General features: G+C 42.0%; 1 protein-coding gene across 11 annotated transcripts in view; it reads right to left on the reverse strand.

Moving 5' to 3' along the window:
- Window positions 1-340: 340 nt before the first annotated feature.
- plcb4 (phospholipase C, beta 4) overlaps window positions 341-15,147 on the reverse strand; it is a 45,428-nt gene continuing 30,621 nt past the window's right edge. For 9 of the 11 annotated variants that reach the window (XM_052534729.1, XM_052534732.1, XM_052534730.1 and 6 more), the window contains 16 exons: window positions 15,021-15,072; window positions 14,462-14,564; window positions 13,839-14,003; window positions 12,082-12,286; window positions 10,317-10,405; window positions 9,521-9,659; window positions 8,683-8,735; window positions 8,374-8,439; window positions 8,169-8,284; window positions 8,016-8,091; window positions 7,053-7,228; window positions 4,301-4,402; window positions 4,157-4,214; window positions 3,639-3,725; window positions 3,452-3,488; window positions 341-2,142 (listed from right to left, as the gene is read on the reverse strand). In XM_052534729.1, coding sequence (XP_052390689.1) covers window positions 2,045-2,142; window positions 3,452-3,488; window positions 3,639-3,725; window positions 4,157-4,214; window positions 4,301-4,402; window positions 7,053-7,228; window positions 8,016-8,091; window positions 8,169-8,284; window positions 8,374-8,439; window positions 8,683-8,735; window positions 9,521-9,659; window positions 10,317-10,405; window positions 12,082-12,286; window positions 13,839-14,003; window positions 14,462-14,564; window positions 15,021-15,072 — 1,622 coding nt within the window. In that variant the 3' untranslated portion in view covers window positions 341-2,044. The remainder of the gene's footprint in view (window positions 2,143-3,451; window positions 3,489-3,638; window positions 3,726-4,156; window positions 4,215-4,300; window positions 4,403-7,052; window positions 7,229-8,015; window positions 8,092-8,168; window positions 8,285-8,373; window positions 8,440-8,682; window positions 8,736-9,520; window positions 9,660-10,316; window positions 10,406-12,081; window positions 12,287-13,838; window positions 14,004-14,461; window positions 14,565-15,020; window positions 15,073-15,147) is intronic. The other 2 variants (XM_052534738.1, XM_052534734.1) reach the window with 1 other exon arrangement.

Consider the following 15,147-nt stretch of genomic DNA (forward strand, 5'->3'; position numbering starts at 1 on the left):
GTTATATTCATGTTTATTGCATTATTTCAGTGTAATGTGTCACCGTGATGGGGTTTAATGTTTCTTCTATGTACAAGCATTGTCCTCCTCAGCTCGTAGAAAGTGATGAGCTTTGGTTCGTCACGTGACTTTCTCATCACCTCCTGTTTTTGGTGGTTATTAGTGCATTACAATGGTTAAAAACAGGTATTAACATTACATCAGTTAATGAAATACAGTATATTATTATGACTTTAAGTTAAGTCTGTAAAACCTAAAATGTTAACACCATATTTTTTCACGGTGAAATTCATCCAACCACAGATGCTGGTATTTAATCTGAATGAACAGACCGCAAGCGTTTTCATTTAACACCTGGGAGAGTTTATTGGGACACATACTATAAAACAGTATTAAAGTAGCAGGATAACAACAGTATTTTCTGAGTATTTTCATTGCTAGAAGTTTGACAAATACGATATATATTTATAAATACAAAAGCACTTACAGCATGATCCATTGAGAAGCTACAGAAAGCTCAGAAGACAAACAAATAGAAACGGATGAAATTCAGAGCGCGACAGTTCTGCAAAAATAATCTGCTTTTCTGCAAACTATAATATCAGAGCAAAGGTCTACGTGGAGGTCGCACAACAGAAAACATTCAGCTAGTGCAAACAGCTTCTACGAAACCAAACGTAGTCTTAAACTACTCACTATTATATATTTATATGCATCTTTATATAAATAACCCCTTATTTTGGCATTTATCTTGTAAAATAATTTAAACGTCCTACCTGACATATAGTGGCACATTTGTAAGCGATGGAGATTTAAAGCACTTTGCTTTCACACGAGATATGTGTTCACCGCCAAACACTTTAAAACATGATGCAAAGAAAAGAAGAAGAAAGGAATAAAACAACCGATGGAAAGCTCACAACAACCAACACACATATAATCAAACAAATAAAAGCAGACACCAGCCGGGACATGAGTGTTTCTGTCTGGTTCTCCAGAACTAATCTCTAAACATCCTTAAATCAAGACTCCTTTACTGGAGACGCAAACCACACGTGAAGTCTCGTTTCTGAGAAACTGATCAAGATGAAGAGAGTTTATGATTAAAACAAGAACAGATATCTGCAGATGGGCTCAGAACAATACACTTCATCCAAAGAGAAGTTTTTCTGACCACTGGCCTGTTTCTTTCTTGTTTTAAGAATAAACGCATCTAATTTTGATACACTATCCAGAAACATCTCGTCATTGTGATTGTCATCTTGATTTATGTTTTGTGGTTTAGTTATTTTTACTGGTAAACAATCCATGAGTACTAAGAACATGTTTTTTTTTGCAGTGTACGATCACCTTTCTTTAAAACAAGTAGCAATACATTACAGCGGAAAATAAAACAACACAAACACAAGTGCAGCCAAAGTTCAGTGTGCTGTCAGAGAGGAGCAGATGGTTTCCGTGCGGTTCTCAGGATAGCACCTCCATCATCTCCATCTCAAAGCCTGATTAAAACCACAGAAATAAAATGAGGTGCGAGTCGGATCTTAAAAACGGAGAGGAACAGATGATAAAAGCTCGGGACACTGGTGTGAGACTGTGCGTCTACATTCGTAGTGTGTTCAGAGGAAAGCTAGAGCTCTGCTACATCCTCACAGATCCTCTGAATCCTAACACATATAAAGTGCTCAGGACGGGAGAAAAGCACATCGTTCAGAGAGTGAGACAAACCACTCCGACTCGTCTCACTCTGCTACAGTTTACTAGCTCAGTGAAGATACGAGTTGAAAGAACACTTTAGAGCTGACGCTGCAGCGCTGTTGATGAAGATGAGGAAGATGAGGATGGTGGTGTATAAAAACGTGTGATGAGTCTGTCCTCAGGAGCTCATCTGAGCAGAGTGGGCGGAGCTACAGTAAGAGCCGGATTGGCTGGACGCCGCTGCAGAGGAGGAGTTAACTGTGGTGGGCGGGGCTAGAGCTGAGGTAGGGAGAATGGGCGGGGCTTATAGACTACAGACTGGGATGAAGCACGGATGAAGACGGACTCTTCAGCTCGCTCCTGTGGAGGACGGAGAGCTTACACCACCGTGGCTGGTCTGCGGTCCATGTCCTCCTCCAGCTTCACCATCTTCTGCATGTCTTTGGCCTGGAGAATCACAGCAGATTATTTACACTGCGTTCATTCATACGGATCTAATGTTTAGATTTAAAATGCTGTTAAGATGTATATCCTTTTACCAAAAAAAAATCGATTTGCATTTTTTTGTGAATCTTTGTAATGAAGAGGAATGGTTAAAAAAAAAAAAAAAAGTAGTTTGGCATATTGTAGGCATAATTATCTGTGATATTTGAATGCTCGTTATATATGCTGAAAACATCTCATTTTAATGAGCTTTCATTGTCAGGGTTGCCAGATCCTCAAAACAGAGCTTTCATCGTTTTATTTCCAACCTGGCAACCACACACACTCTCTCTACATTACAGGAAAAGCAAACATGGAAGCATTTCTCCTGAGATATTCTGCTCAATAACAGTGTCAAACAGCCAGTCTGTTCTCATTTTGGGATGTCTTGATTTGTGCTTATGTGAGTGCAATAATTCTGATGAAACAATTAAAATGACAATAAACGAGATAATATTTTTGAGCAAAACCACAGTGTTTAATAGATTAGTTGTTGTGCAGTCCCAGCATGTTCTTTTCTTTATTCAGCCAATTTATAAAAATAATCTCAAATCAAGTATGATGAAAGGAAGGAAGGTGTCACATGACAGAAAAACCAACGGCAACTGAATCATTTGATGACTTATTGAATCACTCGAATGATTCGTTTACTCTCTGAACCGTTTGGAGTGGTTTTTGACTCTCTGATCCACAGGCCATTACTTTCATCAAGTTCAGCTTCAAACTAAATCAGTGTAATTAAGACATTCGTGAATAGAGTCATCAAGTAGTGGAATCAGAATCAGTATTGTTCAGTTCTTCATGATTCCCATGTGTTCAGAGTGATTCTCTGTGAATAAACGAGTCGATGTCTGATGCAGCACTCAACAATCAAACACTGCGGATGACTAATACTGCGCTCACACACACTCTTCATGACTGAGTATCGTTTCATAACACCACTGAGAGCAGAACGCAGCGTGTGTTTGAACACAGAACAAATCCTTCTGAAAAAGTTCATCAGTTCAGTTATACACAACTTCTCTCTCGTTCTGCAGATACATGTTCTGTATACAGAGTCCTGTCATGAGCGCAGTGACTGATCTATGATGATTGGATGAGCTGTCAACTGGGCGGGACTTTACAACAAATGGCCAATAACTGAAGACGTGATGCATGTGATTGACAGCTTATCAACTGGATGTGTTTTAGAAGCTCGAGTCAAGGGTCAATCAGACAGAAAGGAGACTGATAGAGGAAAGTGAAGAAAGAGGAGAGCAATGCGTGAGCCTACCTTGAGTCTGACTGTTTGCATGATGGGATTTCAAAAGCTGTTCAAAGAAAAGGCAAATCATATTTAAGGAATGGCTTCAGACGTCTCATGTACAGAACATGAGTAATGGAGGACAAAACACAAATCAAATGAAATCGAGAGGGCGGCGCTCTTCTGAAACCCCGGCTCTGTGAGCGTGAGCTTTCACCTGCTCGTTGAACTTCTCCAGTTTGTCCAGCTGCTCTCGCTGGGATTTCTGCAGCTGCTCCATCTCCTTCGCCTGCTTCATGGCCAGCTGAGGAAGAACATCATCATCTTCAGACGCATGCACATCAGAGGAAAATACTATATTCATTTAACACACGCTTTTATCTAATGAGGAGCAGTTTATATACAGAGAAACATTAATACAGTTATTGTCCTGTTTATCTCTGTGAAGCTGCTTCAACACATCTGTGCTGTATAAAACACTGCAGAAATCATAATCTCACGAAACAGGCTTCAGTATCATGAGAGATCAAACCTTTTAATGCAGTTTACACAAATTAAATGGAAATATAGAATATGGAAATAACTTTGACTGTAAAAGTGGGATTGCGTTTTCTCATTCCATTAATCATACATCTTTTATAAAGTCAGTTATCCTGGATCAAGCTCTCAAACCAAAGCCATTCTTCACAGAACGCAGCTGTAGGTATCAGCTAACACTGAAGACCATCAACTAACCCTTTTTCTCTCCTCCAGGAACTTTTTGGTGTTGCTGCTGTTCAGCTCCCGAACTCTCCTGCCACACAAACACACAAACACGTTAAAACTGTGACAGATGATGATTTAGTAATGGCACTGTGCCGTCCGTGTGTCGTGCCGTACCTCTCGCGCTCTGCCTTGTTTTTGATGCTCTTGTCCTGATTGATGGCTTTGCTGTTCTCCATCGACGTCTTCGCCTGATTGGCCTTCATCTCTTTGCTTTGCCTGTCCATCGATCACAATACAGACATGTTCAGAACACAGTCTAGAGAATCAGAGACCGTTATGAATGAAACATCATCTCATGCTCAAGGGTCACGGCTCTTTCTCATGGAGATCCGGCTGCAGAACAAACGGAGAATGGGTTCACGCGAGAGGAATTATCAGTGTAATTAATAAAGACTCTTGAGCTGAATAGATGGGCCGCTCTTCTCCTGAACTTACAGAGACTCATGCAACATTAATGCCTGTTAATTATGGCAGCCGGCCTCGTATCTTTATCCTAATCAGATGCCACATCAGCATTATAAAGAGGAGAACACTGACCCAGATGAATATATATTCATACGAGCATGAGTGTCCTGTGTTAATCAGATTCAGCAGTTATTAGCATACTACGCTCTACTGTAGTACACACTCCACTCGCTGCTTTCATCACGGACATACAATACAAACAAATCAATTCATATATGTATAGCACCTGAATGTAAATAATGTATATATCTGTAAATAAATGTAACATTCTCTAGAATCTCCATGGATTTCCACTAAACTAACTAATCCAAATATTACAATATTATACATTTTGAGCAAGCTACAGTCAGCTTCCTCAAGGTCTCATATCTGATATTATCAAATCTCCATGTTTTGATGCATATACAACTGCTGGATTTGTAATGTAGACTTGAGATGATTAATGATGATAGTGATTATAGTGATGGTAATGATGGTAGTGATGGTAATGATAGTGTTCGGTAGTGATTACAGTGATTTTAGTGATGACTGATTAGTGATGGTAGTGTTTGTATTGATGGTAATGATGATAGTGATGGTAATGATTACAGTGATTGTAGTGATGACTGATTAGTGATAGTGTTGGTAGTGATTATAATGATGGTAATGTTGATAGTGATGTAAGGATGGTAGTGATGACAGTGTTGGTAGTGATGGTAATCTTGAACTCTAACGACCTCAATGTGTATCAGTCTCTCCTCTTTTCCTTCTCTGCAAATGTCTTCACTGCTAAAACATCATACTACCACAACTAAATTAACAGCTGTTGTGACGCTCGCACACTCTTCACTTCTTAATCCGCCTCCACCTCCTCCTCCATTAGCTCTTTCAGCTGATAATGTTTTCTTCACAAATAAGACAAGATCCATCAGTGACCAATTCTCCACACCGCAGACTGAGGACAACTTCACAATGACCGACGCGCACTCTTTCTCCTCCTTCTCTCCACTCTCAGAAAAGGACGTTTCCAAACTTATATAATCATCCAACTACTTGTCCACTTGATCTGATCCTTACTCACCTCCTTCAAGTGATTTCTTCTACAGTCATACCTTCACTTACTCACATTATCAACTCCTCTCTTCACTCTGGAACATTTCCCTCAGCATTCAAGCAGGCTCGGGTAAGCCCACTGCTCAAGAAACCATCTCTAAATCCAGCGCTTCTTGAAAACTACAGACCAGTATCCCTTCTTCCATTCATTTCAAAGACACTTGAGCGAGCTGTGTTCAACCAGCTTTCTATGTTCCTTGTACAGAATAACCTCCTGGACAGCAACCAATCTGGCTTCAAAAGCGGCCACTCAACTGAGACTGCTCTGCTCTCGGTTACTGAAGCCCTGCGACTATGAAGAGCAGCTTCCATATCCTCAGTACTCATCTTTCTGGGTTCCTCAAGGCTCAGTACTTGGACCACTTCTCTTCTCCATCTACATGACGTCTTTAGGATCTGTCATTCAGAAGCATGGCTTTTCTTATCACTGCTATGCTGATGACACCCAACTCTACTTCTCATTCCAGCCTGATGACCCGACGGTAGCTCCTCGCATTTCAGCCTGTCTGAGTGACATCTCTAGCTGGATGAATGACCATCACCCTCAGCTTAACCTTACTAAGACAGAACTCCTGGTGATTCCAGCTAACCCATCGTTTCATCACAACTTCTCTATACAGCTGGGTTCATCAACCATAATTCATTTTCCTGGACTGTGCCCAGCTGGTGGAATGACCTCCCAATCTCAATTCGAACAGCTGAGTCTTTACTCATTTTCAAGAAACATCTAAAAAAAATCATCTTTTTCGCCAGCACTTAACCAACAAAAAAAAAAAGAAAAAGAAAGAAAAAAAAAAAACCTGGCCATGTGTTCTGTACTAGACTAACTGAGACTGGTCATGGCACTTGTATTCTGTTGTTGTTCTCTTGTTGACCTGATTGCTTCTATTGTTCTCATTTGTAAGTCGCTTTGGATAAAAGCGTCTGCTAAATGATTAAATGTAAATGTAAATGATGATAGTGATTATAGTGAAAATAGCGATGACAGTGATTGTAGTGATAACTGATTAGTGATGGGGATATAGTGTTAGTAGTGATGGTAATGATGATAGTGTTGGTAGTGACTATAGTGATGGTAGTGATGGTAATGATGGTAGTGATAACAGTGACTAGTGATGACTGATTAGTGATGGTATTGATGATAATGATGTGAGGATGGTAGTGATGGTAGTGTTGGTAATGATGGTAATGATAATTGTGATGGTAGTGATGGCAGCGATTGAAGTGATGACTGGTTAGTGATGGTAGTGATTATTGTGTTTGTAGTGATGGTAGCTGAGCATGCAGTGAATCCATGTGTGTCTCTCACCGCTCGTGGATGAGCTTGAGCTGCAGTGTCTGCTGCTCCTGAACGCTGGCCAGCAGCTTCTTGAGGAGCTCACACTGCTGCGTCACATGGGCGTCTTTCATTTCCTGTTCCTCTGTGCTGTGACAGTTGATCATCTCTGACCACTCTTTAGTGTGCTGCGCCACCATGTCCTTCACCTGAGAGGAAGAAACACCAACACGACTGACACATGTCACCAAACACAGCCAGACGTTTTGCTGACAAACTCTATTATGAATGAAAATAATTTAAACACAGACGGCTGGGGTTTCCATCAGAACATCAACTATCAATCATGACTTTAGAACTAAAGCACAGGATCTCGACTGACGTATAACTACTGTAGAAATATCTAGAACATTAAGAATTTGATTAATTGTCACTGAAATATAACAAACGTGGAAATCTTATTTTTCATGACTGTGGGAATTTGTCAGACATTAAACTGGCGTCAATCCTGTAAACACCTCCAACAATCCAATAGTGCTTGATCTCAATTAAACTGTGACTGGAAGAGTGGTTTACACCTTAAATAATCTGATGAACTGGAAAAGATTAAGCATTAGTCTTTATTTTCACCTTTCATCTTGAGAACTGGTTAGTGACAGAGATTATATTTTTATTTAGAAGAACTTCTACAATATTTGCCATCTTTCCTGTTCTTGTTACATCCAGAGGAGCTCCAGAATTCAAGTAATACACTTGAATATGAATACGTGAAAGTTTAGGGTTCATATAAACAGAACTTTCAAAATCTGAAATCAGATCGGATTCACTGACAAAAATGAGTGCTCGTAAAAACACCTACTGTATCTGTACACTGATTCCTGCCTAACTGCTGAAGCCAGTCTGTTTTGTCATTGTTAGGGTGTAACATGGTCAAATGCTCCACAGGCTGGTAAATAAGTTATAAGACACAAAGCATGATGGGATTGTCTTCTGTACCTTTTCTTTATGGTCTGTCGTGAGAGTCTCAACCTTAACGGCCGTTTCCTTCTTTAACTCGGAGCAGTTGTTTTCTCTAAAACAGAGAACATTGGCAGTCTTGATAACATCCGGATGCAGAACAGGCAACGCTTCCCATCATGCTTCACTCACCCTCTCTTCTTGATGGCCTTCTCCAGCAGCTTCTCCAGCATGAACTTCTCCTTGTCGTGCTGAGCCACCAGCTTGTCCACCTGTGTGCAGTGTGATTTCTGCATGGCGTTGTGTTCCTGCGAGCAGAAGAAGTGCTCATCATCATCATCTCATCACGCTGGAAACATCTGCATCAGCGTTTGAGCAGAATCCTCCAAACACTGACCTTAGCGTGTCGTTTCTTTAGCGTGTTCAGTTCCTTCTGCTGCTTCTTCATCAGTTTAATGAAGGTCTTAATGAAGAAAAGAGAATTGTGGGATTTCTGAGGTTTATCTTTTCAAAAAAGACATGATGCAATCAGCGAACTACATGCTACACGTCAGCAGCGCTAACGAAACCCCTCAACACAAGATAAATACAGAGCGTGAACCCAATCAGTGAATCTGAACAAACCAGCACTCTTTCATGTTTGATTATTGACATATTAATAATAATTCATCAACTTAATCCAGAGTTTAGTAAATGAAAGTTTTACCTTCATCTGCTTTAAATCTTCAATGTTCACCTGATTCAAAATGGCAGAATTATCTGGAAACAGAAGAAACAAACTGATTAAAAAACTTCAATGATGCAAATTATTTTGAACAGACCCTGAACAGAAGAAGATTCGACGCCTCGACAGGAGGAGCCTGATTCGATCGGTTTCTGATCATGACTATATGAGGAGCTCAGACGTCTGATTCCACACAGAGCTGCTGGTTTTCTCTCAATCATTTAATATACGGCCTATTAAAATAACGCTGTAAATAAGAATCTGAAAAGAAAGAAGCTGTAAATACATATTTTAACGTTCGTGAATAAATCCAATCATCCCTATAGATATAAGTTTCACTTTCCATAATCCAGAGGAGGATCTTTAACCAGACTCAGACGGACACACAGACAGTGAAAGACTGGATTTATCTGATCAGGAAGGGTCCAAGAGATCTTCAGCGCACGCAGCTCAAAACAGAAACAGAACATTAATAGCTACTGTCAAACACATAACGTTAGAATGAGAGCATTGTTGTAAAAAAACTTTGTGAATTCTTCGGGTTCCGCTGACGTTTGATGTTTCATTAAAACATAAAACATTATTGACCTCGTTTGTATCTGCGAGGCGTGCGTTACACACTTTCCCTGTGTGTTAACGTCAGTAATTATAGCTGTACGTCTGACGTGACTCTTGGTAATGTATTTTCTTCTTTCCACAAACAATTGATTCAACTATCAGCAAGATTCAAAAAATAACTAAATAACCCCTAAATAACTTTAAATATCCAAATATATTATGTCTTTAGCTTTGTGTTCACGTGTGTGTGTGTGTGTCTCACCGCGCTTGCTCTCGCTGATGTTGTTCTGCGTGGCGTTCACCTCGGAGCTGCTCTGCGGCGTCACGCTGGTCTTCACCTGACTCACTCTTCCCTTCTTATCACTCTTACAGTTCTCATTGGGCACTTCTGCGATGTCACTCTGCACCGGCAAACCAGACACACGTCAGGACACACACACAGAGAGATACACACACAGAGATGTGCACACACACACACACACACAGAGAGACACACGCACAGAGATGTGCACACACACACACACACACAGAGAGATACACACACACACACACACACACACACACACACAGAGAGACACACACACAGAGATGCACACACACACACACACACAGAGACACACGCGCACACACACACACACACAGAGACACACGCGCACACACACACAGAGACACACGCGCACACACACACACACACACACACAGAGAGACACACACACACACAGACACACACACACAGACACACACACAGAGACACACGCGCACACACACACACACAGAGACAGACACACACACACACAGACACACACAGACACACACAGACACACACAGACACACACACACACAGAGACAGACACACACACACACACACACAGACACACACACACACACACAGAGACACACGCGCACACACACACACACACAGAGACAGACACACACACACACAGACACACACAGACACACACAGACACACACAGACACACAGAGACAGACACACACACACACAGACACACACAGACACACACACACACACACACACACACAGACACACACACACACACCGTATCGATCCCGAGAGCTCGCATCTGGTCAGCGCGTTTCTCTGCGATGGTGAGGAACTTCTTTGGATCAGAAAGAGCGTCAACGATGGCTGGAACACACACAAACAAACATCAACATTAACATCATCACTGTTGTTTTAACAGAAAAGAATGCAACAAGCTCGTCATCACGACTTCAGAAACAGGAAATGGGAAGTTTCTGAAAGCACATGAAGACAGCAGAGAAGCGCTTGCTCAACTCTGTGGACTGTAGAGAATCCATCCGTGTTTTGTGCTTTGGTTGTTAGCACTTTAGTTTAGTTGGAGGTGAGTTTAGTAATGGCTTCTTTAGAGGGTTTACTAATGGAAACTTCAGATGAGCTGCTTGAGCTTTTCACAAAAGATCAACTCTTGCAATCAGCCTCTCATTATATCACCATTACCAGTAGTGAGAAGCGTGTACAGGAGAAACAGCTGGAGGCTTGGGAGAGGGAAAGACAATTTAAAGAGAAGCAAATGTATCCTGAACTTGAGCGGTTTAAGAAGTTAGAGTTGAAGACAGCTTCTGAAAGATCTGCTGCTAGAAGTGATGTCCTTTGTGTGGTGTTGGTAGCCGTATTAGATCAGTGCCTTCCTTTTCTGATAAAACATGTTGTGGTATTTTTCTCACTTTGAACGTGTGGACTTTACTTTTACAAAGTGTTTTTGTAGGTAAGGCTCATGAAGCTGATTCTGCTCTAAGCCTGGAGAAGAGCACTGGTTATGAAGAGGTTAAAGCGGCTTTACTAACGGCCGGCGCTTTAGACGTGGTGTTAAACTTGCTCATCGCACTTGTGTTGAGTTTTCAAAGCAGAAGGAGAGTCTGTTAGATCGGTGGTGAACATCTCAGAGGCTGGGAACTAAGGAGAAACGCTTGAATAGTTTAGAAACCGTCTTCCTGAGGTTGTGTCTGTGTATCTGAACGAGCAGAAGGCCGTAACTTTAGAGCAAGCTGCAATCTTGGCAGATGAGTTTGTTTTAACTTGCGAGGGAAACTTTGGTGACAAACAGGCAGGCTCTCCAGTACAACATGTGCCGATCTGGAACATTTTCTGATTCGACTCATGTCTCTAGTGATAGGTAACTTCAGAGAGGGTGTTTTTATTGTAAGAGACCTGGTCATCTTATTGCAGACTGTCCTGTTCTAAGCAAGAAACAGAAGTCTGTAAAAACTGTCGCTCTGGTAAGTCTTCCCTTGGTATCATCGGTGGATGCTCCATATGAGAAGTATGAGTATGTTGGATCATCGTCATTTTTGAAGGATGGCTTTGTATGTCTGTCTTCTGAGTCTGAACACAGACAAACTATGAAGATCTGGAGAGATACTGGAGCTTTCCCATCTGGGATACTCTAGAATGTCTTGACTTTTAATGAAAAGTCAGCCCAAGGTTTAGAGGTAATTGTTAAAGGCTTTGGTGGAGAATTTCTTTCTATGGCTTTGCATAATATGAATCTACAATCTGATCTAGTCTCCGGGAGTGATGTAGTTGCACTTTGTTCCTATATACACTCATAGATGGGGTGTTCTTTATTGTGTGTGTGTGTGTGTGTGTGTGTCTGTGTGAGTGTGAGTGTGTGTGTGTGTGTGTTAGACTGTAAGTGTGTGTGTGTCTGTGTCTGTGTGAGTGTGTGAGTGTGTGTGTGTGTGTGTGTGTGAGACTGTAAGTGTGTGTGTGTCTGTGTCTGTGTGAGTGTGTGAGTGTGTGTGTGTGTGTGTTAGACTGTAAGTGTGTGTGTGTGTGCTCACCGCCGAAGCCGTCTGGCACGTATGTCTTCAGGACGATGTTGCAGAAGACGGTGGGCAGTGACAGAGGCTTGTTCCCCTCGTTGCGCAGCGAGATGTGTCTGTAACCGGCCTGCAGTCCGTCCAGCGGCAGGATCCTCTGACCGATCAGCTTGTTGTTGTCGTCGTACACAGCGATGCGCAGCACGGCCAGATCCGGCAGGATCACCTGACCACAGACCAGAGGTCACATGACCACAGATTCAGGACTGAAGCAGGTCAAACACAGAGGCATGATGATATATGACATGCAACATTAAACCCTCCACTGCTGTACAGGACCTTAGTGAAAGCCCCACAAACTCACAAACACATCAGTGAACAGTAGACACACGGTTTCATGAATCAGCAGTGCAGAGTATGAACACAGAACACGCGTGTGTTTGTGCTGCGCCATATTTTGGGGACAGATTTGTACCCAGAAATGAGTTAAACCTGATAAAAAGTGTGTGAGTGTGTGTGTGTGTTTGTGTGTGTGTGTGTGTGTGTTTGTAGTGGAACTGCGGCACTGCTGATTTATGGTCAGATGGTTAGGTTGTTAGTGTCACGGTGGAGAGAAGCCTGCTGCATCAGCACAAAGAAGTGTGTGTGCGCGTGTGTGTGTGTGTGTGTGTGTGAGAGAGAGAGTGGGTGTTTTTCTTATAGCGGCTGTAATTGTGTATTGCTGCCCATCTTTGTACAGACATGAGGGGAAATGAACATGAAAAGGAGTACATCACACACACACACACACACTATTCTCAAACCTCCAGCAGTTCAAACTCTCTTTTATCAACAAAATGAATAAACTGATTTTTGTCAGAATCTGCGTCTTCAGCAAATGCAGCTCAGATGATCTGGAGACCGACCTGCTCAAACGTTCATCTAACACTCATTTAACGTTCAGTTTGACACTAGGGACTGTCTGATGGCCAAGGGCCAGTGTGGAAGACACTCGTGACCGTTGACCGATTTGACCCTTGATCAGGCCACTGCCGCTTCATCAAATGTTTTATATCATTTGTATCTGTTTCTAAGCCTTGCTAATTACAAGAACAAAAAAATTCCAGTAAGGCGCTAAAGACATCTCCCTTCAGTGCTGTGTTCTGTACAGTACATGAGCTGCTTTACGCTACTTTCTGACAAATACATACAAAAATGTGCCAAAATACCGTCTGGGCGAGTGACTTTATTTGAATTATAGAGTGGAGCAGAGACGCACCGATCTCTGTTCCGTGCTTGCACACAAATTGCACTGTAGTGACTGTTTCAAAATGTTGTTTGTGTGGAAATATCACGTTGTTATTATATTTAGTCTGTTACCAGAGGCCAGTGACACTGGCTGCAAAGAGGAGTAAATACTGTTTCCGATGCGCAAAATATAGGAAGAAAATCCTAAATATTGAATTTTATATAGTGGAGGAGTGTTTTCAGGAAAGTGTACATGATATTTTCTTTTAATACTGGCTCGGTATAATGCATTTAAAGTAGCGCTAATACAGCGCTATCCAAGGAAATGCTGCTGCTCCTGCTGGCAGAGAGTGGAACTGCGTCTCATTCAGAGCTTCTGCTGTTTCACTTTCATTCAGGTGTTTTATGTAGCATAATTTCACAAAGCTAAAGTCAGCCTTTATTTCTGTACATGAACATCTACAAACATAAAATTCATCAAACGCTCATCAAACTAACTCTCCAGAAACGTTCATCTAACATCCATTAAACGTTCATCTAACTCTCCAGACCTTCCTGAAGACGAAGGGCTCCTCGTTGTAGTACGGGTTCAGGCCGTTGTTCATCACCATCCGTGTGCGGAACTCTTTCCGGATGGTGTCCGTGGGAAGACCGTACATGTCCACCTCCACATACGTGCCGATCTTCTTATCCGATAAGAACTGACCTGAGAACACCTGAGGAACGATGAACACGATATGATTCATTCAATTAAAGAGTCATCTCAGTGATTCACAGAGTCATTTATAAGGCTTTGAACTGTTGAGTTTTTCATGTTCATTCTCTCAGACTGTTACTACTGTACCTTTACTGTACCTATTTCTTTATGAGATTGAGAGACAGATTTAGGAAAAGGTCAGTTTTGTAAGTGAGAGAAGAGAATTCTCAAAGAGCATCAGTGAAGATTCGATTGGATGTTTGAAGTGAAAAAAAGCCGCTCATCCACACTATGAGTTTATTATTGTCCAAATGTAATTAGGTATTTATTCAATACAGTGGCTAAATTAATGGAAAATAAAGCCTCAACAAGTGTTGACATTTCCCAACACCACAGCAGTAATGACTTTATGAACTACTTTACTTCTAAAATCGATACTATTAGAGATAAAATTGTAACCATGAGAGTGTGTGTCACCTGTACGCTGCAGGTCGCTGCTATCACTCCATCTACTGGCGTCTCAGAGAAGGGGTCGAACATTCTGTCGGCGCGGCGCATGAAGTCTGGTTTGAGGAGGTACCTGCAGGAGAGAGTCACAGGAATCACTGCAGCGTCTCCAGAGAAACATGTCTCTGTGTCCCTCGTCCTCACCATCCACCGATCTGACCCCTTCACTCAGAGCTGTGCTTCTGGGACAGATATTCATTCTTCTTCTGATTAATTGTTCAACAGAAGATTAATGATCCACACAATCCCACGTCTCCTCACACACACACACACACTGAGGGGCGGCTGGGTAATAACAGGACATTAAGGGACTGTGATATTGAGGCTCGTGGGCTGTAATCCCAGACGAGTGTTTGGCCTCTGGCTGGATTCGTGAATGAGGATCTGTGTGTGAGGGCTGATGTTTAGCGAGAGTCGTTTGCTCTAATGTTAGCGAGCGGACGCACCGCCGCCGGCTGCAGATAATGTGATGTGACACTGTAATTGATGATCAGGAAATGACCCGCGCCGGACCGCAGGAAATACTCACCCGCATGCGCCGTTGTACTCGAACTTCCCCTGATTCAGCTGCATTCCCAGATCTGAAACACACACACACACACACACAGCCAATATTCAGCCAAGTGATGATATCTCAGATCATTATTTAGTTCTGT

Source organism: Carassius gibelio, chromosome A20 (genome assembly GCF_023724105.1).
Source record: "Carassius gibelio isolate Cgi1373 ecotype wild population from Czech Republic chromosome A20, carGib1.2-hapl.c, whole genome shotgun sequence".
Lineage (NCBI taxonomy): Eukaryota > Metazoa > Chordata > Actinopteri > Cypriniformes > Cyprinidae > Carassius > Carassius gibelio.